Source organism: Suncus etruscus, chromosome 8 (genome assembly GCF_024139225.1).
Source record: "Suncus etruscus isolate mSunEtr1 chromosome 8, mSunEtr1.pri.cur, whole genome shotgun sequence".
NCBI lineage: Eukaryota > Metazoa > Chordata > Mammalia > Eulipotyphla > Soricidae > Suncus > Suncus etruscus.
The window spans coordinates 89740587-89765330 of NC_064855.1; the positions used below are offsets into that span (position 1 = coordinate 89740587).

Here is a 24744-nt window from a genome sequence, read left to right on the forward strand (position 1 = left end):
AAGGAAATGGCTAGTTAGACCTAAAAAATAAAAATAAAAAAAAGTACCTTTATATGGTTAGTTTAGATTTAAGCTAAAAATATAAAAATTATAAGTTATCTCTTATTATACTTAGCTTTGATCCCATTATCAGCATTAATTAGCTAAAAACCTTTCAAACTTTTTCAAGTTACAATAAATTCTATATATTTCATTTATCAGCTCTATAAAACCTATCTACTGTCAGTTTCTAACTTGCTTGAGAAAGTCAGGAACAGTTTTAAAATTACAATTTTTTTTTACTGTAATTGAAGGAACATCAGGTATCGTTATAAGGATGAATGTGGCATTGCTGAGAAAAAATTACCAAAATACTTAAACAATATTCGACAATATGAAAGCTGTAATCAACTATTGTCTGAAAGTTATTACAGCTAAAAAAAAAAAAAGAATAGTGACTTGACGAGAAGGGAAAGAAAAGGAGAAAAACATCTATTTCAGAGTATAATTTGGCTTTCGAAGAAGAAATTCCTCTTATTTTTTATGTGAATATTAATCTTTAAAAATCTAAACACTGGAACGAGAGCTTTGATATTGAGAGATGCCCACTTGGGAGGGAGCATTTTTCTAAGAACTCTTTTAAAAAGCTGTTTTACCATGAATTGATGAGTTTATACCGTGACATATGCAAAGTTGTTTTAATAGTAGTGTGCTGTCAACATATATACATATGTAATCATATTCCAGGCATTTTTATTGCAGTTTGTTGTTCCGGCTTCTCAGTAAGGCAGATAAAATCATGTACAAGAACATTAAGGATTAAAGGAAGTGGTTTTTCCTTAGGTGCTTGCTGGCAAAAATTCACCTTCCCATTAGAAGGTAGCAAATGGACGGTGCTCTACTCAGCTATTAGTACTTTCCACCAAAGTTGGATTTCCAGCGTCCCGAGCTGCCGCGTGTGGAATGTTTTGTGACTCCTTTAGTTGTCTTTTCGCAGGAAAAGGTGCCACGGTGTCAAGGTAAAAAAAAAAATGTACCACGTTTCTATTTGCCAACTGTTGAACTCCATTTTTTCTTTTTGGGGAACATTCAGTTCCAGCCCCCCCGCCCCCAAATAACTCCAAAGTTGTAAGGTCTCCTTAAATCTACTTGATCTACTTGATCGTGCCTAAAGTTGCAATGCTTTGGCACAAAGGAACATCCTGCAAATGTAAAAAAAAAAAAAAAAAAAAAAAGAAAGAAAGAAAAAAGAAAAAGGAAAAAAAGAAAAAGGAAAGAAAAAAGGAAAAATAATCCCTCAAACAAAATCCTTTCAAAATTCATATGGCCTCTTCTCCCTACACGGATATGAGGTGGAAACGTCTGTACAAGCGCCTTCTGATCCCTGAAACGCCTTGTATGTTGGTGAGGGGACCACAGTTTTTTTTTATTCTGCCTGGATTAAAAAAAAACACACAAAAACATACTTAACCAATTCAACCATCTACTCAGGCCCGCCTAAATGGGCTGTGCTAACTGGACAGCTTCACTGCTCAGGATACCTGGAGGAGGCTAAGGCGATTTTTAAATCTATTTATCCAGCCGTTCCTACAACACAGTCTTCCGCTGACAGAAAAGTACATTTGCTTGGTCTGTAAAAAAAAAAAAAAAAAAAAAAAAACACGCCTCACACATGACGTCCTGCAAAACCTGAGCGCCCCCATGGAGCTGCCTGCTGGATATTTTTCAGCCTCAAGAGAGTTTGCAGCAGGTCCTTGCACAACACCTTAAGACTTGCAAAGAAAAGGGGGGGGGGGGAAGAGTTGCAAAGAAAAAAAACACCCCCCAAGAAAACCCCCTCTTTTTCTCCTTCAGCCTGACAGGGAACAAACAACTCGGCGGGGGCAGAGCTTTCCCTGCACGTCTCCACCCCAATTCCCTCTCTTTCTTCCTTGCACCCAAACTCTTCCCTTCTCTATCCCTCCGCTCCTCTGAGTCCAGCCAGCCAGCCCCAAGTGTCAAGCGAAGTTGTGGACAAAACTGCGCGCGGAGCAAGCTGTGCGCGCGCGAAGCTCGTGCGTGGGCCTGCCTGCCTGCCTGCGGAGGGGTGCGGTCGTGTGTGTGTGTGTGTGTGTGCCTGTGTCTATGTCTGTGTGTGTGTGTGTGTGTGCGTGTGCGTGTGCGTGTGTGGTGTTCCCCCCACCACCTCGAGGAGGAGGAGGGCGGGAGGGGGCGTGGCCCGGAGAGGCCTTCCTCGCTTCTCATTGGCCCGCCGTGAGGGCCGGTCGGAGCTCGGAGCGCGGCGATTGGTCGGCTCCCCCGTCCATCAGGACACCGGGCCCCGCCCCCGGGAGCGGGGGGTCAAAAAGCGCGGCGGGCGTCAAGTGTCAGGGAGTCGCGAGGCAGGTAACGCGCGCTCGCACTTGTCTCTCTGTGTGCGTGTGTGTTTCTCTCTCTCTCTCTCTCGGTTTCGGAGGCGAGTTGTGAGGCCAAGTCGGCGGGGCGGGGCGCGAAGCGAAACGAAGCGGGAGAAAGTGGCCGCCCGGAGGAGGACGAGCAGGAGAAGGAGGAGGACGTTGGTTTGGAACGCGTGGCGGAGCGGAAGAGTTGCTCCAAAGCTTGACTGTGCGTGCGGGACGCCCGGAGCGTCTCACTCACTCTCTTGCCCCCTCAGCTCGCAGTGAGGGAGAGAGAGAGAGCGAGAGCGCGGGCGGCGCCTCTGCGTTCCTCCGGCGCCTCGGCTCAGCGATCGAACCCGCGCTCCGCATCCCTCAGCGCCCCAGCGCCTCGGCCCCCGTCCCGACGCCCATGGCGACGCGGGTGCTGACCATGAGCGCCCGCCTGGGCCCCGCCGTGCCGCAGCTGTCGGTGGCGCAGGACGAGCCCGTCTTCGCGCAGCTCAAGCCCGTGCTGGGCGCGGCCGCCTCGAACCCGGCCCGCGGCGGCGGCGGCGGCGGAGACGCGGCGCTCTTCCCCGGAGCGGGCGGTGGCGGCGGCGGCGGCGGCGGCGAGGAGCTCAAGCACTCGCACTCGCACCACCACAGCCACCACAATCACCACAACCACCACAACAGCCACCCCAGCCACCACACGCAGCCGCCCGCCGCGCCGCCCGCCGCCGCTGCGGGGTCCCGGCTGCCCGCGGAGGAGCTGGTCCAGGTAGGCGCAGCACAGAGTCGCCCCGGCCTCCCTTTTCGGGGTGTCCCCGGGCGTGTCCCCCGACGCTGCCCTGCTGCTGCCCCGCGCGCGGGCGACAGGGGCCGCTCCAGGGTCGGGGTGGAATGCACAGACGGGGCGCCCCCGGGGAGGACGGGGGGACCCCGCACAGGGGCGAGTCCAGGGGCGTGCATTCGGACCCGCGCGCACCTCGCTTTTTCTTGCATTGGGGGGGGGTAGAGGGGACAGCATAACCCCTCTCAAGTCCATTCGGGCTTGAGCCCGGCTTTGCCCGAATTTCCTCGATTAGAAGGCAAGGCCTTGGGGTGGGGGTGCCTCTAAAATCTAGAGGAGTCTAGATCCTAGATCGAGATCGAGATCGAGAGTCTAGATCCGCCCGCACAAGGCACCCCGCATTTGCTCCTGCTAGGTGCGGGTGTCATCCCCCTGGAGAGGGACCAGGTTCCGACGGGATTTTGGATGTAGGAGACGAAGGGGTCAGCCTGGATGGGATTGCATGAGATGGGAGCGCTTAGTTTAGTTGCATTAAAAGATAATAGGTTTCATTGCAAAAAAAAAGGGGGGGCAATTAAAAATACACTCGGGGTGTTGTTTTTCTTGGTGTGTTGTGGGTCCATTTCCTCCCAGCGCTGAGAGCTGGCAGTTGGCATTCTTATTGCACTTGCCCGGCAGTCGAATTAAGAGCAACCGCCTGTTTCTTCTGCCCACGCAGGGAGTCATATTATAGCCCCAGAAGAAGAAGAAAAAAAAAAACTTCCCGGGACTTTTAGCTTGTCCCAAGGAAGAGTAGAAAGAGAGAGGGAAGGGAAAAAAAAAATAAATAAAACTGGACACAAACCCACATGCAAGCAGCTGGAAGAGCTAAAATCAGAAACCACTAACCACCACCACCAAGGAGCCGAGGGCCCGAAAGGGTTTCAGAGGGTTTATTTCGAGACTTTGAAGACGCTTTTCCTGAGTCCGTTTGGGATCCCTGGCTCTTGGCTCTCTCTCCCTGCGGCGCGGGGTGCGGGGGTGTCCTGCGCGTGTCGCTGTGCTGTGAAAAGAGAGACAGGGGCATTTATCAGACGTGACTCACATGGCCAGAGCGTTGATTTTTATTTTTAAATCGTGTCTGTCCGGGAAATGTCGGGCGCATCCGCACCTGATGAGACCCGCAGGTCCCCATAGGAACCGCGTAGGACTGTGTTGATGGCCCCCGTCCCTTTTCCATAAGCGTTCTGGGAGCCTTTCCTTTTCATTTCCCTTTCAAAATTTTCCTTCTCTGTTAAAATTTGCTTATGTGACACTAAGGAGAAGACCTAGATGTAAGAAAAGGATCGAGGAGGGATCCTGGCTGGAGTTTTGTCCACACTCCCCGGGGACCCCACCTCCGTCCGCCCCCCACCCCCCCATTTACCATTTGAAAACGGGGGTCGGTTATCTTCTGAGGACAGGGAAGATGACTGAGCTTTGTTTGCAGGGTCAGGGGGGAATGTAGCATCGTCTCCCACTGAGAACGACATGATAAATGTTTTGTTGATGACTGTGTTAGTGATACGCAGCCGCGTCCCAACCCACGGCCCCCTTAACACACCACTCTACCAAGTGAGTGATTTTCCCCTAGGTAATTAAAGATCTGTCTTAGATAGGGATATGAATAGGAACGTTTCATTATCATATTAACCAATTACGGAAATCCGCTGATTAAAACATTCAACATTTAGAGCAAATCTTGAATGTGGAGTTTTGTTCTCTCAGTGGGACTGTGTTTTGTTCAAGAAGCATATTTAAGTTTCCATTGAAGAGTTAAACAAGAAAAGGTTCCTGAAAATAGCCTCAGTATGCTTCCTATTAGATATTTTGACATAACCTATGTAGACAGAAAATAACTTTCTAGTATTGTTTTTAAGCTTTGGTTCACCTCTTTTTTAAAATCATATTTCATTTATGACACTAACCAGAGTCAAGATAGCTTTGACTATTATACTGCTCTGAACTGCAAATGTAATTTAATGGGGAAGGGATTTTAGTTTTTAAGTGATAGTAAATGTAGAGTTGTTGCATCATTAAGATGTATGTTTTCTATTTGCCTTCTGATTTTTTTTTTTTTTTTGGTTTTATGGGTCACACCCAGCAGCGCTCAGGGGTTACTCCTGGCTCTATGCTCAGAATTCGCTCCTGACAGGCTCGGGGACCATATAGGATGCCAGGATTCGAACCACTGTCCTGCATGCAAGGCAAAAGCCCTACCTCCATACTATCTCTTTGACCCCAGCCTTTTGATTTTTTTTGATTAGCCACTCTGGCTTTTTGTAAGGTTTTGTGAAGCTAACTACACAACAGATAAACTTGAATAATCTCAAATCAGCGACACTTGGGCTTGTGTGAGCATTTTTTTTTTTTTTTTTTTTTTTGGTTTTTGGTTTTTGGGTCACACTTGGCAGCATTCAGGGATTACTCCTGGCTCTCTGCTCAGAAATTGCTCCTGGCAGTCTCAGGGAACCATATGGGATGCGGTCCTGCATGCAAGGCGAACACCCTACCTCCATACTATCTCTCTAACCCCCTGTGAGCATTTTTTATAAAGACTGTTGAGGATTTTTTAGTAAGCACTGGCTGGTCTTAAAACAAAGTAGGTAAATCATGCATGTTTGTATCTCTTCTTTTTTAGACAAGATGTGAAATGGAGAAATATCTGACGCCTCAGCTTCCTCCAGTTTCTATAATTCCAGAGCATAAAAAGTATAGACGTGACAGTGCCTCAGTGGTAGACCAGTTCTTCACTGACAGTGAAGGGCTCCCTTACAGCATCAACATGAACGTCTTCCTCCCTGACATCACTCATCTGAGAACTGGCCTCTACAAATCCCAGAGACCATGCGTGACACACATCAAGACAGAACCTGTTACCATTTTCAGCCACCAAAGTGAGACGACAGCCCCTCCTCCGGCCCCGACCCAGGCTCTCCCCGAGTTCACCAGTATCTTCAGCTCACACCAGACCGCAGCTCCAGAGGTGAACAATATTTTCATCAAGCAAGAACTTCCAACACCAGATCTCCATCTTTCTGTCCCTCCCCAGCAGGGCCACCTCTACCAGCTACTGAATACCCCGGATCTAGATATGCCCAGTTCTACAAACCAGACAGCCGTAATGGACACTCTTAATGTTTCCATGTCAGCCGCCATGGCAGGCCTTAACACACACACCTCTGCTGTTCCGCAGACTGCAATGAAACAATTCCAGGGCTTGCCCCCTTGCACATACACAATGCCAAGTCAGTTTCTTCCACAGCAGGCCACTTACTTTCCCCCGTCACCACCAAGCTCAGAGCCCGGAAGTCCAGATAGACAAGCAGAAATGCTCCAGAATTTAACCCCACCTCCATCCTATGCTGCTACAATTGCTTCTAAACTGGCCATTCATAACCCAAATTTACCTGCCACCCTGCCAGTCAGTTCACAAAACATCCAACCTGTCAGATACAATAGAAGGAGTAACCCGGATTTGGAGAAACGGCGCATCCACTACTGTGATTATCCTGGTGAGTGATCTGAGCAGTTGATGGTTCAATACATTGGTGTTTTGGTTAGTGCCTTAAAACCTCAGTGCGAGGCAATTAAAAAATTTTTTCCAAGGGATATGAGTGATGTACAGCCCACAGGGCACATGCAGCTGACCTGGACTTGATCCCTGGCACCCCATATCCCCGAGCCTGCAAGGGGATCCCTGAGTAGAGAGCCAGGAGTAAGCCCTGAGTACTGCAGGGTGTGGCTCAACACCCCACCCCAACACATTATTTGTATCCCGATTTCTGTGCCATACCATGAATATAATTACTTGAATTTCTAGTTATGCCAGAGTTTCTTTTAACAGTGATAAAAACTGGAATGTTTACTTCTAAGTTAAGTGCTCCAGACACATATTAATAGGGATAAAAGATGGCCTCATTAAGTGGGGCTCAAATAGGCGTTTTTTTTTAATAAAGTAGGTGTTTTTCTGATGATAGATACAATATACCCTAAAATAAACTGATGATGTTGTAATGCATCAACAAGTTACTGATATATACCAGTTTATGATTTAATGCATTGTATATTTTTTGACAATGGTACATGCTATAGTATAACATACTAAATGAAAAGCAAATGAGGGATTTAGAAAATTACAGTTACTTTAGATAATCGCTTAATATCATCAGCTGAAGAGTATTCAATATTTTTAAAAAATCATTGAAGTATATGTTACTAGTATAAAGTACCCACAGGAAAATCAACACATACAGTTTTATTTATAGGTTGGCTTGATTATTTGTATTCTTTCCTTTTGAAAGTATAATATAAAGTCGACCACTTTATACCTTTAATAAGGTAAATGGAGCTCTCTTTAAAGCTTTTAAAACTTGAACCTTTAGATATCTAGCATGAGAGATTTTTTTTTTCCTTTAAAACCAGATTTTAAACACTGAGTCATCAAATGTAAAGATTTCAAAAGGATCTCCAAAATGACAAGCTGTTCTTCCTTTCCCCTTTTAGGCTGCACAAAAGTTTATACAAAGTCTTCTCATTTAAAAGCTCACCTGAGGACTCATACTGGTATGTAATTTTCTTGTTAATTCTGTGAGTTGTGTAAATAGTGTAAGTGGTATTCATCCTTTTAAAAGCCAACACCTGTTTGATCTCTTCTTTCTTCTGTCAACTTTTATATTTTAATGGGCCTACCTTTTCAGCACTGGCTTGGCTCAGAATTCAATTCAGTGAGTAAGTCTTATTCCAGGAAGACTGGTGTGCCTCACCAATACCTTGTCCCCTTTCATTGCAAAGAGAATGAATTATTAAAGACAGTAAACAATGATGTTTACACATTTTTTTTTTTAATTTTGGGCCAAACGTAGAGCTGATTTAGAGACTATGTAATTCTGGGATTGAACCTAGCCCTGCATGCAAGGACAGAGCAGCTCAGCTCTTTGAGCTCTCTCCCTGGCCCTGTTTTCAGAAATTTTAATATCCCTATCTTAAAAAGGGGGCTGGAAGACGGTAACATTTTCTCCTTCCATAAGAAATCATTTGATTTCATAGAATTGTATCAAATACTAAAATACTACATAAAGTGAGAAGCACGACTAATATATTGTTTTTTGGTTTCACCTTTAGCTCCAAATTTCTGTTTTATGCAAACATAGAAATTACATAGTATAATCAAGAAAAGGTGGAATTAAAAGTTACTGGGGGCTGACCCAGGCTAAATCTCTAGCATCCCATATGGCCCCACCTAGAACTTTCAGGATTAATTTCTAAGTGCAGAGTGAAGAGTAACCTCTGAGTATTGTTGGGTGTGTCCTAAGAACTAGAATAGAATAAATTAAAACAAATAAAAGTTTGCAGCTGGAGAGATTTACTGGGACTGTGTAGCAAAGTAAGCTGCGACCCAGGTTAGGTATGTATATCACACATGGTCCCCTCAAGCCCGCCAGCCAGTAGCGATTACTACGCACTGGTAGCTATTACTGAGCAGAGTCAAGAGTAAGCCATGAAAATTGCCTGGTATGGACTCTTTCCCCTAAATGTTATTCTACTCAACCAGGGTGATGGTGTTAAGGTCCTTGGGTCTACCCATTTCCAACTGTTTCCCTGAGCACCACACTGGGAATAACCCTGGGTGTGGTCCAAAAGAAAAAAAATAACACATCCTCCCTTGGCCCCTATTTGATGGTTAACTTTTTTCTGCTATGCTTCATCTTAAAAATTTCTAAAGGCTGGCTGGCTTAGTTTGGAACCTGCCTTGCATGCAGCCAACTTCACATTGATCCCTGTCACTGAAGATGATGATCGCTTGGGTATCCAATAGGAGTGATCCTTGAGCAATGCCCTTGTGACCTTCTCCCCCAAAAAGGGTGCTCCTAAATTTAACCCATTTTATTAATCAGATCTCTAAGCACTTTTGAGTCTTAAGAACTGTGTCAGAATACATTTCAGTATCAAACTAACATTTAACATTTAACTATCAAACTAACTTTAAAATCCTCCCAAATACCCCAGATGATTTCAAATGTTAAAATATTTACTACTTACAGGGCCACAGAGGGGGCACAAGGGGCAGGGCATTTTTCTTGCACTTGCTGACCTAGGAGAGACAGTGGGTTCGATCCCCCCATGTCCCATATGGTCTCCCAAGCCAGGATCTCTGAGTGCATAGCATAGCCAGGAGTAACCACTGAATGTCACTGGGTGTGGCCCCCAAAACCCAAAAAAACAAAAAAGTTACTACTTGGAATTTTCCTTAACAGACCTAAACCCTAAACAAAGTAACTTATATAAAACAAGTTGTTTTGTTTTTTGCTTGGTATAAATGCTGCTTTACCTAAAATTCAAAGAATAAGTTTGCTAATAAAAGCAATGACCTAGCAGAATGTTTTATTCCATCATTGCTATGGAAACCAGAGTATTCAACAGATCCTTTGAATGGGCTGTTGGATTAGTGTAAGGACTTGAATCTCCCCAGGCTAGATGTTACTATGGAAATTGAGTTTTGATAAATGAAGTAGTTATCTCTTAACTGCTGCATTAAAAAAGTAAAAGGCTTTGAACAAAGGTCAATGCTGAGATAGAACACTGAGAGGAATATGACTGGAGACATTTTGTATGCATGCGAGGAAGCATAGCTTGATATAACAGGACTAAACACACAACTTTATAGCAGTACTAAACACAATTTACTAAATTTAAATCAAATCTGGTGACAGTGTAGTAGGTTACAGGCCACTCTGAGAAATTAATTTTAAATAAAAGATATTTTATGTATTTATCAATGATTTGGATTGAGTTATTTTGGCCAAAAGTTTTGGATTCAGAAGAATTACAGGAAAGGAAGGATCCTACACATACAAGGTGGTGTTGGGAATCATTAAATATAAAATAAAACCATCTAAATTTTTCAGAATAAAATGTCGCCAAACAAATGCTCCAGACGGAAGTAATACATTTAAAATACCTTTTACAGAATGCTACACAAGGATACATTGAAAATAATTTTGTTACCTGCATCATCGGAAAGGAAATGTAAATAAGTTGGAAAATTTTGAATGACTGTTTGTTCTTCTCTGAAAGTCCTTGAAACAGGAGATAGGACAGCGAAACACGGTTTTTTCATGAGGCTAAAGTCTCCTAATAAAATGGGAGTGCAGTCTATATAGAGATGTAATCACCTGGTTAGTGCAGGAATTGAGGCAAAGCATATCTAAATGGCCTTGCAACCTTGTCAGGTTTTAGTGCCCTGAATGCTTATACTAGAGATTCTGGAACTTGAACTGTTGGCAAAGAAATTTAATAGTGGGCTGTCTTAACAATGCTCATACTAGTAAAAACAAACTAAAAAAGAGGACCTAGGCCTAATTTGCGTCCTGTGCATCAACTTTTTCACCTGATCATAAACGTGTGGCCTTCAACATTTAATGAGGGAGACCATAGAATCCAGTTTAATAAAGTTTGTTTGATAGTCTTTCAAATGCCGGGGGTTGGGGGGAGTGAGGGATTGTAGCAGACTTGTTTATCTGGCTAAACCCGTTCTTGGGTAATCAAAGAGCATTGAGGCTGTTTTCTCCTTTCTGGTTCTAGACAATGCCTTTAAAAATGACCTGTGTGTTTATTGCATCCTCCCTGCTCTGTTGTTTTTAACTGGATGTATCTAGAGCCAGTGGGAGTCTCTGTCTCTGTCTCTCTCTCTCCGCGCCCCCCCCCCACGACAGTTAGGGCCACCTATAAAACAATTCATGGGAACTCTGAGCTTGGATTTATTAATATAAATTTTTTTAAAGATAACCATTTTTGTAAAATGAAGTGCTCTAGTATTTCTAGGATATAATTGCAATTGCTTTACACTGTCAGGTTACTTCATGTTTTAAAGTGATTCAAAAGAGAGCTGAGTTATGGTATTGTCGGTAGAGTAGGACGTTTAGCGTGCAATGCGGCCAACCCGGGTTTGATTTCCGGCATCCAAATGGTTCCCCCCCCAAACCTGCCAGGAGTGATCACTGAGTGTAGCAGAGCCATAATTAACCCCTGAACATTGCCCGTTGCCCCCCCCCCCGTTCTCCCCCCCGGTCAAATATCTAAGCAATTAAAATAACCCGAGTTATTTTTAATTACTTACTTCAGATTTTTAGATTGTAAATGCCTGACTTGCAAGTTGAACATAATAGTCTTCCAAAACAAAGCCTTTTATATATATTTCATATATATTTTTTTGTTTTGGGGCCACACTTGCTGATGCACAGGGCTTATTCCTGGCTCTGTGCTCAAGGATCACTTCTGGTGGGTCTTTAGAGACCATCTGGGGTGCTGAGGATCACATTCTGATTGGCTACGTAAAAGGCAAACACCCTACCTGCTATAACTATCTCTGTGGCCCCAAAACCTTCTATTTAAAAAAAAAATGGAATGACAGAATTGATGTCTTTTCTTAAATGAGAAGTTTTTCCTAAATCTTTTACACTTTCATTTTGCTATTTTTGGAAAGTGTACACAAAATCATTCTGACCGAATACTTGAGACATTTCCTCTCCTAGGATTTAGAAGGCACATTCAAAGTTGTCTTTATCTACGTATGACAGCTTTTAGAGGCAACCCCTTACGAGTATGTAGGTGTTTGTATGTGTTTGTACTGTGGGTTTATACTTGTCATGCCTCTGGTTATGGTTGCTTAGGGTTATTTCTAGGTAATTGTAAAGAAGTGGTATATTTGTACTTTTCTTTTATAAGCATTTAAGTGTGAGTATTATGCTGAAACTTGTATGTTTCATGGTCTGTACAGGAACTATTCCTGTTTCCATCTTAAAGGTGCTCCTAAGCTCCTTTTCAGAAATAATCACTTGCAGGGTGCAAAGGATCCAGATCAGAATACCAGTGCACACCTCAGGGTGTGGCTCCCTAAAACAAACAAAAAAAAACAAAGAGAAAAGATACGCTTCTTTTTTTTTAATACAAAACAGGACTAGTTAATTGAGTCATGAATCAGTAATCTAGCAGAGGCAGTATAATTTATACCCAGACAGCTCTACCTATATCTTTTATTTCATAAAGAAGGTTTAAAATGAGTCTAAATATGTTTGCTTCCCCCCAAGTCAAATGAAAAGCAAAATATGATTTTATACATAAAGGAAAACTTTGCGGGGCCCGGAGAGATAGCACAGCGGCGTTTGCCTTGCAAGCAGCCAATCCAGGACCAAAGGTGGTTGGTTCGAATCCCGGTGTCCCATATGGTCCCCCGTGCCTGCCAGGAGCTATTTCTGAGCAGACAGCCAGGAGTAACCCCTGAGCAATGCCGGGTGTGGCCCAAAAAACCAAAAAAAAAAAAAAAAAAAAAAAAAAAAAAAAAAAAAAAAAACTTTGCAATAAATTGTTTCCATTATTTTCCTTTCTTTTGGGGGGGCATTCTGGGCCACTCCTGGTGCTTGGGGCTACTCCTTGCTCTGCTTGGAGGTTGCTCTCAGTGCGTAAGGGGCCATGAGAAAAATGACAGCGATCGGATTGAAGTTGCCATGTAAGGCAAGCACCTTAACCCCCCTATCATACCATCTTCCCAGCTCCCAATTGTTTTATATTTGTTTTTTTGGTGGGGATGTACTGTGGTGTTCAGAACTCTCTTGTCTCTGCTTAGGCATCACTACTGGCAGTGCTTGGCTAAAACTCTGGTGCTAGAAATCAAACCCAAGTCTCCTCTTTTCAAAGCATGTGGTTGGCTTATTGAGCTATATCACTCATCCCAAATAATTTTTTTTAAATTACTGATACTGGTTTCTTGGTGTGCTGATTAGTACCGTAAGCTGAGTTTGTGTTTTACGTTGAGTGTGAAAGTTGCTTTGCAAATTGTTTTACGCTTTTGTTAAAAGAAGTTCCTAGGGGGGGATAGTCCAAGGAAAGAAAATAATGAACCAAATAAGATGTTTAAAATTTATTTTTATTTTTGTTTTTTTGGGCCACATCTAGTGACATTCAGGGGTTACTCCTGGCTATGCGCGTCATAAATTGCTCCTGGCTTGGGGGGACCATATGGGATGCTGGGGATTTAGAACTATGGGCCCGTCCTAGGCTAGCATGGGCAAGGCAGATGCACCACCACTCCGGCCCCCCAGATGTTTAAAAGTTAGTGGATTTACTCATGTGGATGTGCCACTTAACACTACAGAACATGCTTTACAACAGTTGGAAATTAGAGTATAGAAATATTTGGAGATCACTTATCTTTCTAAGTTATAACTAGGGCTGTCCACTTAGCAATTGTTTGGAGAGAAAATTTGACACATTCATGGTACTTGGATAAAGTATCCTAGACTTTGTACATAGGTTATTAAGTAGTCCTGTAAGATTGACTACATGATCCAAAGTGCCTTTACCATAGACAGACAAGAATAGGGCAATCGGAGAACTTGCTCACAAGACAGTGGAAAATACAGGAAATATACAAACAACACCACGGAATCCAAATTTCAACTCTATTTGAGCATACCATATACTGTTGATGATGTGCTCCATTCTATGATGAGATTCCATCTTAAGAGTGATTTCATGCTAAGTACTTTTAGTTTCATTTATGTATTAATAACTTGGATTGGGCCTGAGTGATAGTAGAGTACTTGTGAAGCATTTCCTTGCGTGTGGCTGACCTGAGTTTTCTTCCAGGCACCACATGTGATCTCCCAGTCCTGTCAGGTATAAGCACTGAACACTGCCAAGCGTGACCCTAAAACATAAAAAAAAAATCTTTGGGTGTCACAATTCTGGTCTACTTGTTCGCTGTACAGTTATATTTGGAATATTTGGAGATTTTTTGGGGGGATTCCCATACCTGGTGGTGCTTAGGGGTTACACCTGACTCTGCACTTTGTAATTACTGGAGGTGCTTTGGAGACAATATGAGATACCAGGTATCAAACCCAGGTAGGCTTTGTGCAAGACAAACATCTACCTGCTGTGCTATTGCTCTGGCCCCCTTGGAATATATATATATTTTTTCCTTTTTTTTTTTTTTTGGGTCACACTGGTAGCACTCAGGGGTTACTCCTGGCTCTATGCTCAGAAATCTCCCCCTGGCAGGCACAGGGGTCTATATGGGATGCCAGGATTCGAACCACCGTCCTTCTGCGTCTAAGGCAAACGCCTTTCCGCTGTGCTATCTCTCCGGCCCACAAGGGGATATTTAAAAAAAAAAAAATTTCTCAGGGGCCAGAGTGGTGGTGCAGACTGTAGGGTGTTTGCCTTGCATGCACTAACCTAGGACTGAGCGCTGTTTGATCCCCAAACCAGTGGCGATTTCTGAGCGTATAATCAGGAGTAACCCTTGAGCGTCACTCGGTGTGGGGCCCCCCCAAAAAAATTTCCTATTGCAAAGAAACTGGGGAAAATGTTAGAAGGAAATGCAGACTCATGATTGTTGTACATTGCATGACATTAACTTAATCATGTGGGGGAACCTGTATTATTATAAACAACCTTTTTATTTTTTTTTATAAACAACCTTGTAATCATAGTGTTTAAATAAAATAATTTTGAAAAGAGGAATTTCTCACTGCATTGTCCCCTAAATTACTACTAAGAATATTCCTTGAGCCACAGAGCCCAGAGTAAATCCTGAATGTTGTTGGAAATGGCCCAGACCAACCCCCTCCAAATAAAATAAAATCCCTCACTCCAGTAAAGATATTATCATTACTGACATTTCTACTAAAAGAAATAATGGATATTTTTTGATGCAAAATCATTCTTTGTTCTTTCCCTGTAGAACTAGAAAAGGAGCAATGACTTAAAAATAGGAAAGATTTTACTTTTGGTGAAATTTCTTGATAATATTAATATTTTCTATAGATATTTTTATGAGCCCTGATGGAGATCAGACATCTTGGATCTGGAGATGAATATAAGTTAAATTAGTAATCTCTGTGTTAGTAGAGATGATAAGGCTTTTGAGAGTGAAAAGGCTTTTGAGAGTGCTTCAGTGCCAGTAATTTCTTTTTCTTCCTGTGTTTAAAAATGTGGAGGAAAAGGGCGCATGTTTAGCTAGTTTTAAAGATAGTTCTAGTTAGGTCTTTCTTTGGTTATTTTCAACGTTCCATTTTCATTCGCAGCTTTGATTTTAATTTTTGTATTGTTAAGTTGAAGCCTATTTATAAAAAGCAATAACTTGGTAACAGATCCCTGAAAATTATTTATAAAAGTAAAACTCAGGGCCCGGAGAGATAGCATAGCGGTGTTTGCCTTGCAAGCAGCCGATCCAGGACCTAAGGTGGTTGGTTCGAATCCCGGTGTCCCATATGGTCCCTCGTGCCTGCCAGGAGCTATTTCTGAGCAGACAGCCAGGAATAACCCCTGAGCACCGCCGGGTGTGGCCCAAAAAACAAAAACCAAAAAAAAAAAAAGAAAAAAAGAAAAACTCAAACTCTTTATACTGTTTTGGCAACACCACTGCTATGGAGACAGAACCCAGCCCAGAACAATTTGTGTGTGTGCTTATGCGTGCAAATGTATACACAGGAGTGTGTGCTGTGCTGGAGATTAAACTCAGATCCTTACTATGTGCCCTTGTTCAAGGCAAGTAAGTACTTTGTCACTGAGTCACATCCCTGATCCCAGACAGGTTTTATTCTCCTTTGGGCCATGCCTGGCAGTGCATAGGACATTCACTCCTAGTTCTGTGCTCAGGAATTACTTCTGGAAGGCAGGCTCGGGAACATACGTGGTGTTCAAGATCAAACCCACCAGAACCAACATTTTAATGACTTAGGAAGGTTAAACATAGCTTCTAGGACTTGTTTTCTTTTATTTGGAAACATTTACAGGGGCTAGTGCAGTAGTGCATGAGGTAGGGTATTTGTCTTGCACACGGTTTACCTGGATTAGATCCCTAGCATTCCAGATGGTCTCCCTAACCCTCCAGGAATAATTCCTCAGTTCAGAGCCAGGAATAATCTCTGAGCATCAGCAGCTGTCACTTAAAAACAAACAAACAAAAGTAAAACATTTACATAGGAAGTTGAACACTATTTGAGATGATTAGGCACATTGGAGACTAACTATAATTTCTTTAATTAAATAGACATTTTCAACTGATCAGTGCAGATGCCAAAGATCAATCCCTTGTGTTCTTTATTAGTGGGAGAAGATAGTTCATGTTGGTTTCTATAGAATTGTTGAATTATAGAAGTTGAGATAGAAGTATCAGATACAAAGGGAAAAGAAATATAGTGTAATGTATGATTTTTAAAGATAATTTAGTCACTAAAATTTTTACTTTAGTTGATATTTTTAGTTCTATAGAATGTAGTATCTGTTTACTTGATGACCTACATCTTTTCTGCTAAAAGATAGAAACAAAGTAATGCCCTAGTTTAGTGAAAGTATCTCTGTAGCAGCATTCCAGTTCTGTCAGGCCAAGGATCTTGGACAACTCTGAGTTACTGCTTTAGAAGTGTACCAGAACTAACTTCAATTAGAAAAACATCTGGGCAAGAGAACAAATTTGTGACTGTTTGAAGGATGCTAACTTTTTAAAGTGGGGAAGATTTCTTGGTCAGGTTAACCCTTCCTGACGGCTACCTGAGAGACAGCAACAAGGCTGAGCACGAACACATAATGCTTTGCATGCTGGTTGCCCAGTTTAATCTCCACTTCAAATGGGCCCTGAACAACACCCCCCAATGTATTTTGAGTATCCCCCCAGATTTAGCCTTCAGACCATTTTTTAGTAAAGCTACAATAGACTTAATTTTTAAAAATTATCTTTTTGTTTGATTTAGGGCACATCCAGAAGAGCTTGGGGGGGGGGCAATATATGGTATTGGGGCTTCAAACCTTGGCCTCCTACATGCAAAACATACATTGCATCCGATGCATGTTTGATCCCCCATTGTACCTTTAAAAAAAAAAGTGGGTTTAGCTTTAGTTGCCTAAGAGGGGTTAATTCTGCTTCGACAAAATGACCACTAAACCATGACAGGAGGTCTCTGCCTACCGGTCTTTTTTCAAGTGTACCTACAGTTTTATTTTAGGTAAATCAGAGCTCTGGCTTGAGATGGTCCACTGGGTCTTTGACCAATAGTAGGGACTTCAGGACTCAAGTCCAAATCAACTGTAGAAACCCAAAAATAACCTACTTGGTCGCTCTTAGGACAATTGTGCACTTTCCAAAGATGCACTGAAAATATGACATTATGAGCTAGTTAGGGAGATCAAATAGAACTCTACATAAGGCAGTCATATATAAGTGCACTTATAAATTAGTCTCTCAAAATGAATTTAAGTGATGGGGATACAGCGAAGTGATGCGGGGATGAGCGCTCTTTTGCACTGTTAAGATTCTTTTTGGGGGGGGCTGGAGAGATAGCCTGGAGGTAAGGCGTCATCTGCCTTCCAGGCAGAGGGACGGTGGTTTGAATCCTGGTATCCCATATGGTCCCCCGTGCCTGCCGGGGCGATTTCTGAGCGTAGAGCCTGGAATAACCTCTGAGCACTGCCAGGTATGACCCAAAAACCAAAAACCAAAAACCAAAAAAAATTCTTTTTTACTGTTAAAAGCAAATCAGACTTTAAAGAAGAAAATAGGATCTACCAGGAGAAAGAAGTGAATTTTTTCAGTTTTTAAATCAGTTTGATAGGAGGTATGACAGTAAATATAAGGCGTTTTTTGCAAGTACTAATCTTTGAAAACAAAGTTTAGAGAGAGACTTTCTATTCAAAAAATTAGGTGATATGCTTATGAGTCTTAATAACAAAGATTTTTTTAAACTGAAAATTACTGACATAGATACAAAAATATGAATTAGTGAGCCAAAATTATCCTGCTTTAATGATATTAGCTTCCCTGGGAATTTCTTTTCTCTTTCCTTTTTTGGGGGGAGGGGGAGTGGAGCATTTGGACTACACCTGGCTGTGCTCAGGGACTTATTCCTGCCTCTGCTAGATCATGGAACTATTATAGTGCCTGGAAACAAACAGGTTGGTTATCCCCGATTCCCCTGCCTTTTGCCTTTTATTAGAATATATAGATTGTTTTTGGTTCTGAATTTCATGAAGTCTTTTTGGGGAAATCTCTTTATCAAGTTGGATATTCCTGAAATAAGCTTATTTTGAGCTATAAATATTTTTTAAAGATTATTTTTTTATTTTAATTTTTTGGGGGGCCCACACCTGGTAGTGCTCAGAGGTTGCTCCTGGCTCTACACTCAGAAATCGCTCTTGGCAAGGTGGGGGACAAATCCAGGTTGGCTGCATGTACTGTAAATACTCTACCATTTGTGCTACCACTCTGGCCCCCGAGCTTCAAATATTCTTAAATTCTAAATCTAAGACTAAGCACTACAGTTTAAATTTTTTGATTGTTTTTTTAAATAAGCAATAAATTTTCAGTTCTTTGACATAGAGACTAAATCTTACCGTGATTTTGCATATCACTGAGGATTGGCTACAGTAATTATTAAACATCACCTTTAATTCTGATTTCTGTGTTATTTATCAGATCAGTTTTCAACTAGTAGAAACAAAACTTGCAAATAAGTCGCTTTTTTTCAGGCCACACCCTAGCTATTTCCAGCTTCTTTGAGAAGTGACAACCTGGGCCTAACCTTGAGCTTCCACATACAAACACATGTGCACTAGTCTTTTGAGCCATCTTTCACTTTTGAAGTGACATAAAACAACTATTATAATACAAATAATTTTGTCTATAGCTTTCCTTTGTTAGAAAAACCTGTATGAGGAGTGGAGCAAGTAGTATACCAGATAGGACATTTGCCTTGCATGTGACCAAAGCTGGACTCAGGGTCCCCCTGGTCCCCCTAGTACCACCAAGAATAGTTACAAAGTGCAGAGCCTTGAGCATCACTGGGTGTGACTCACTCATCTTCCAAAAAAATAACAAAGAAGAAAAGAAAATCTATATTAGAATGTTGTATAAGGAAAGGAAGGCCTTGCTTGCTATGCATCTATTGAATATGTTCAGCAGAGCAAAGAAGCTTCCCATTGTATGTGACTAGGTTCCAAAGTAATTTTTATCTTTCATTAGAGGAAAAGAAAATGGTTTTTAAGTTGTCAATTCATTGCTCAAGTTGTTTTTTTAGAAATTCTTTACAGTTCAGTTCTCCTAATCTACTAAAATTTACTTCACTTAGGATAAAGGGCCAGTATCTTTGGAGCTATGTTTGCTGGCTTGTTTCTGGGACCTCACAGGGTCTCAAAGGTATTTCTAAACAGAGGGCTGGTTTAGCCAGGGTGTTTCCTGTGCCCCAGACAGTCTGATGCTTGAAGAGTCCTATAGAGTTATTTCTTAACTTACCTTCACAGGTGGCCTTAGAAGTTTGGAAAATAATCTTTTAAAAAATTTGTTCCCTATAGAGTGTGTTAGAGTTTAATGGAAGATTTAAGCAGGATGCTGATGAAAAGTGGCAAGCCAAGATTCTTAGTGCAGAGATCATTGTTTTGCTTCAGTTACTTCACCTGCTATTACTACTACTGTGAGGATAACTGAAAGTATAAGTACCTGACTTGGGAGTAGTTGTTCCGTAGATGTTGGTGCCCAATCTCTCTGATAACGTGTTATAACATAGACTGATTTACTTCAGTGTGGGTAATTTAACTTGTAATTTTTAAAAAGTAAGGTTGGTAATTCTTAGCAAAACATTGGCTAGCCATTTTCAAATAGAATGAAAATGCCTACTTTTTTTTCATAGATAATGTTGCAGTTTGTTTTCCATGCTGTACAGCACTTGTCATTTTATTTTTTGCCTTTGGAAAGTTCTGTGTTAACAGCATAAGAACTTAAGAATACAGTTGATGTTGAAAGAGCTTAACTAAATATTTTAAATTGGTGGCATTGGAAAGAGATTCTGTAAAAATCCAATTAAACTTTGAAAGCCCTATCCTGTTGAAATAACTTAAAGGAAGTCAGTTGGGTTTCCCAGAAGTACTGTGCATAGTGTTTCTGGCTGAGGAAGAAAGGCCCAAATCTGCTGTTTGGATTGAAATTGGGTACCAACTTCCTCTATGATGTTTTACTTGAGCGGTGTTGACACTTGAACAAATCCCATAGTAACTGCTCCAGGTGGTCAGAATAGCAGTCCATGCTTTTATAGTAAAGCCGGGGCCTCATAACTAACTGTCCTAGACACTGGTGGTATTCTTGGCTGAATAATCTATAGGTGTGCATAAATTGAGAGCAAAAGCCCAAATGTTTGAGAAACTTTAGTGGCAACCGTTTTTCAACCTATCAGTAAAGTAAACTTTAAAAAACATTGGGGCAGTTTATTGCTTCATAGCCAATAAAAATAGTGGACAAAAAGAGTCTAGTGTCCCTTGTTTCTTAAATAAAACTCAGAAAATTTCACTCCTTTTGCTGTGTAGTTATTTAATTCAAAAGACTAGAATGATTTCTTTTAAAATGAGAGCACTTTAGGAATTTTTTTCTTCACCTCAGACATCAGAAATAACTTTCCCTTTCCATTAAATGACAGTAAAGCATTTAACCTGCATGTTGTTTTTGTGATTTATTTTTCATGAGGAACAAAAAACAAACATTTGCACAAAATTATTTTTGCTTGACTTAACATTTCTGGGTGATAATTACATTTACTATTCACCTTAAAACATTGCCTATTTTAGAACTATTTATATGTGAAAAGGTGTAATTGTGTTAGCTTAATAATTTATTAGAATTCACTATGTGAAAGGAAACAAACATTTGGGGTTAGAGATCGTATAGAGGGTATGACTTTGACTTTCATGTGGCCGACCCAGTTTCGATTTCTAGTATCCTATAAGATCTCCCAAAGCCCCCAACAAAAGTGATCCTTGTGCACTGACAGGTGTGGCTCCAAACCCTTTCCCCTTTAAAATGTTTGCAAGAATTGATGTGCATTTTTTAAATGGAATTGAGAACCCCAAACAATTCAAAAGAAGATATTTATGTCTTGGTTCAGAGCCAGAGGAGGGCAGAGAAAATGGCAGAGGGATGCATACTATCTACCACAGCCGTGGAAAGACAAATCTTATGAGAAGGAATCGGTACCGATTTCAAAGGCCAAGCTGGCCCATTGTGATTATGGGATTTTGTTTAAGGCTCACAGCAGTTATCAAGACAGCAAAAATACATTAACCACAAGTTGTAGAAATCTCAGTTGATGTGGACAATGTCTTTAAAATTCATACTCAGTTGAGTAATCTTACAACTTCCTGAATGTGATACTGTTAAATCAGGCAGAAAGGCTGTTGAATTTCATCATGGTACTAAGTAACTAGCATTCAAAGCAGCTCTGAGGCACTTTACTTCCCTTTCACCAGAAAATATTCTGTTGGGTGTTTTTAATAAGGTATTCATATAAAGTTCAGCAGTGAGCCAGTAGTACAAATTTACCTCACACACTTACTAAAGCAATATATTCATCAAAATCTAAAACGAGGCCTACAATAGGAACTACTAAATAATACCGTAGTAAGAGATTCTTAGGTTTCAGGATTTAAAGGATGGGGATACATGATCTCAAATAGGATTTTTAAACTGGCAATTTAGATCTCATTGTAAATACACTGAAAACATAGCAACTAGCTTACCATAGACCCCATGCAGACTAATAGGGGCAAGGGATATAGTGTCTGAGCACATGTTCCCCGGGTTCCATGTAGCCCAAATAGAAAATGCAACAAGCAAAAAGTGATATAAATAGAGGGGGTGTTCTCTGTAACTTCAGAGCTGTGAAACTGGTTGATTATAAAATACTGATTACATATGTAAACTCCCTAAGACCAGATAGTTAGTTGACTTTTGATCTCAGCCATTCATTCAGACAATACCTGGCCCATGATTGGGTGAACATTCATGGACTGCTCTTGCAGTACACTATATTGCAAAGAAAAGTGTGTACTAACAAATATTAAATTTATGACTATTTAGTGGCTGTAAAAGGAACTTTTTTTTTTTTTTTGGTTTTTGGGCCACACCCGACGGTGTTCAGGGGTTACTCCTGGCTGTCTGCTCAGAAATAGCTCCTGGCAGGCACAGGGGACCATATGGGACACCAGGATTCGAACCAACCACCTTAGGTCCTGGATCGGCTGCTTGCAAGGCAAACACCGCTGTGCTATCTCTCCAGGCCCTGTAAAATGAACTTTTAAGTATGAGATGCAGGAATTGGGGGACATAGCTCAAGAGTAAGAGCATGGGGGTCAGTCCCCAGTACTGTAAAAAAAATAAAAACAATGCTCAAGACTTACCACCTTTTACCTTGGAATATGAGAAATAGAATATTTGTGCTGGTGTGAATTTCAATGATGACAGTCCATTTTGGAATCCTGTGAGTTGTTGCAGTAAAGGATTTCTCTTAAAGTCTGTTATGTGATCAACTCAATTTTTCCCCCCAGCATTTTTTTTTTCTCTATTAACTTGGGGTTGTCTATCTACAAATTCTGTTCTCAGAGTCACGTTTAAGTAAGCTCCATTAATGAACTCAGTCCACATATCTCATGGTATAAGAATCGCACAGGAAAATGAGCACTGATTCATTTTCTTATTTCTAAAAGGGTCATTTATCCTGTTTTTTTCAAGGGCATACCTAGAATACTGATTTATTTTCTAAGGTTAATTTCAGTACTGTTCTAGAATACAGTTCCTTTACTGGAGCACTTTGGACATGGAATTCATCATGGTATTCCTATTCATGGGCATTGTTTGCCTGGGACCATGGATTTTTGGAAGGGGTCTTACAGGGATTGTCCGGGCAATGGCCCTTGCACGCAACCTGCTTCATGGCTTTCTTCCTTTTCACAGGCGAGAAGCCGTACAAGTGCACCTGGGAAGGCTGCGACTGGAGGTTCTCGCGCGCTCTGACGAGCTGACCCCGTCACTACAGGAAGCACACCGGAGCCAAGCCTTTCCAGTGCGGGGTGTGCAACCGCAGCTTTTCCCGCTCCGATCATCTGGCCCTGCACATGAAGAGGCACCAGAACTGAGCCGAGCCGCTGTGGGCCCGCTGTGCCTGTGCCATTCACACTGCAGATCACTCGGCAACATTTTAATAACCACAACTTAACTATATATATAAAAATAAGAAAAAAAAAGAAAAAAAAACTGGAAATGTATATTTTGTATATTTGAGAAAACAGGGAATACAATGTATTAATACCAAAGTGTTTGGTCCTTTCAAGAATCTGGAATGCTTGCTGTAATGTATATGGCTTTACTCAAGCAGATCTCATCTCATGACAGGCAGTGACATCTCAGTGGGGGTGGGGGTGGGAGTGCCGGGGTTTTGCAGTGTTTTTACCTAAGCACCATCATTTAATGTGACAGTGTTTAGTAAATAAGTCAGTTGGCGTAGGCACAGGAAGAAGACTGGATTGTATGTCAAGATTTTACTTGACATTGAATTAGTTTTATTTTATTATTTTTCCAATATTAGATAATTCCCTAGAAGTGAGGAAGGGCAGTGAACCTGGCGATTCACAAATGGCCATTGAACAAACTTTTTTTTTTTTTATGAGTTGCCTATATTTGCTATTCAAAAATTTTGTAAATATGCAAATCAGCTTTATAGGTTTATTACAAGTTTTCTAGGATTCTTTTGGGGGAAAATCATTAATAATTCTTTTGAAAATAGCCATGCATATACGCCTACAGTTAGAATTTATGGTAAGACACCTCTTCAGGTGTTACCAAATTCATTTCTTTATGGGATCAGATAATCAGATGAATTTAAAGCAGATTTTGTGCACTGATTACATAGGATTGTTTATTTTAAATATGAAAGACTTTTATATGAATTGTGAACTCAACATAAAGATAGTTACAATATAAAGATGTCAAACCTTGCTATAAGCTACACAGTCTCATTTTTGAAAAGAATTTCCGTGGTTTTCACATGGCAACAGGTGAATTTATGATGCAGTTTTCTATAGCGATCTTTGCTCGTGCAGTACTATTGGTTAGCTGCCAATTAATGTGGATTTTGCATGTAATATACAGTAAGACACAGTAATTTTTTCTAAATTACAGTGCAGTTTAGTTGATCTATTGTTAATATTGACTCGTGTCTGCCTTTAATTATAAGTGACATGTTGAAAAACTTAAGCAAGTGCTACATATATGCAATATAAAATAGTAATGTGATGCTGTTAACCAAAGGGCAGAAAACAAGCAAAATGCCAAAAGGGGTCTTAATTGAAATGAAAATTTAATTTTGTTTTAAAAATATTGTTTATCTTTATTTATTTTGTGGTAATATAGTAAGTTTTTTTAGAAAATTTTCATAACTTGATAAATTATAGTTTTGTTTGTTAGAAAAGTTGCTCTTACAGTGTAAATAGATGACAAATGGTGTAAATATTTTGTAATGCTTCAAAATGTTTATACGTGAAACATACATAAAACGCATAAATTGGTTTGCTGTTTTGCTTCTTTTTCCCTCTTATTTTTGTATTGTGGTCATTTCCTATGCAAATAATGGAGCAAACAGCTGTATAGTTGTAGAATTTTTTGAGAGAATGAGATGTTTATATATTAACGACAATTTTTTTTGAAAATAAAAAGTGCCTAAAAAGACTACATGTTGTGCCTTTTTCATCGTCTATTCATAGCAAGAAAGAAAAAGAAAG

General features: G+C 41.0%; 1 protein-coding gene across 1 annotated transcript; it reads left to right on the forward strand.

Moving 5' to 3' along the window:
• The first annotated feature begins 2766 nt into the window (after window positions 1-2766).
• On the forward strand, window positions 2767-23172 carry KLF5 (KLF transcription factor 5). The gene is made up of 4 exons (XM_049778915.1): window positions 2767-3117; window positions 5789-6662; window positions 7654-7713; window positions 22922-23172. The coding sequence occupies exons 1-4, from the start codon at window positions 2767-2769 to the stop codon at window positions 22987-22989; spliced, it is 1353 nt and encodes a 450-aa protein (XP_049634872.1). The 3' UTR covers window positions 22990-23172.
• The last annotated feature ends 1572 nt before the right edge of the window (window positions 23173-24744 follow it).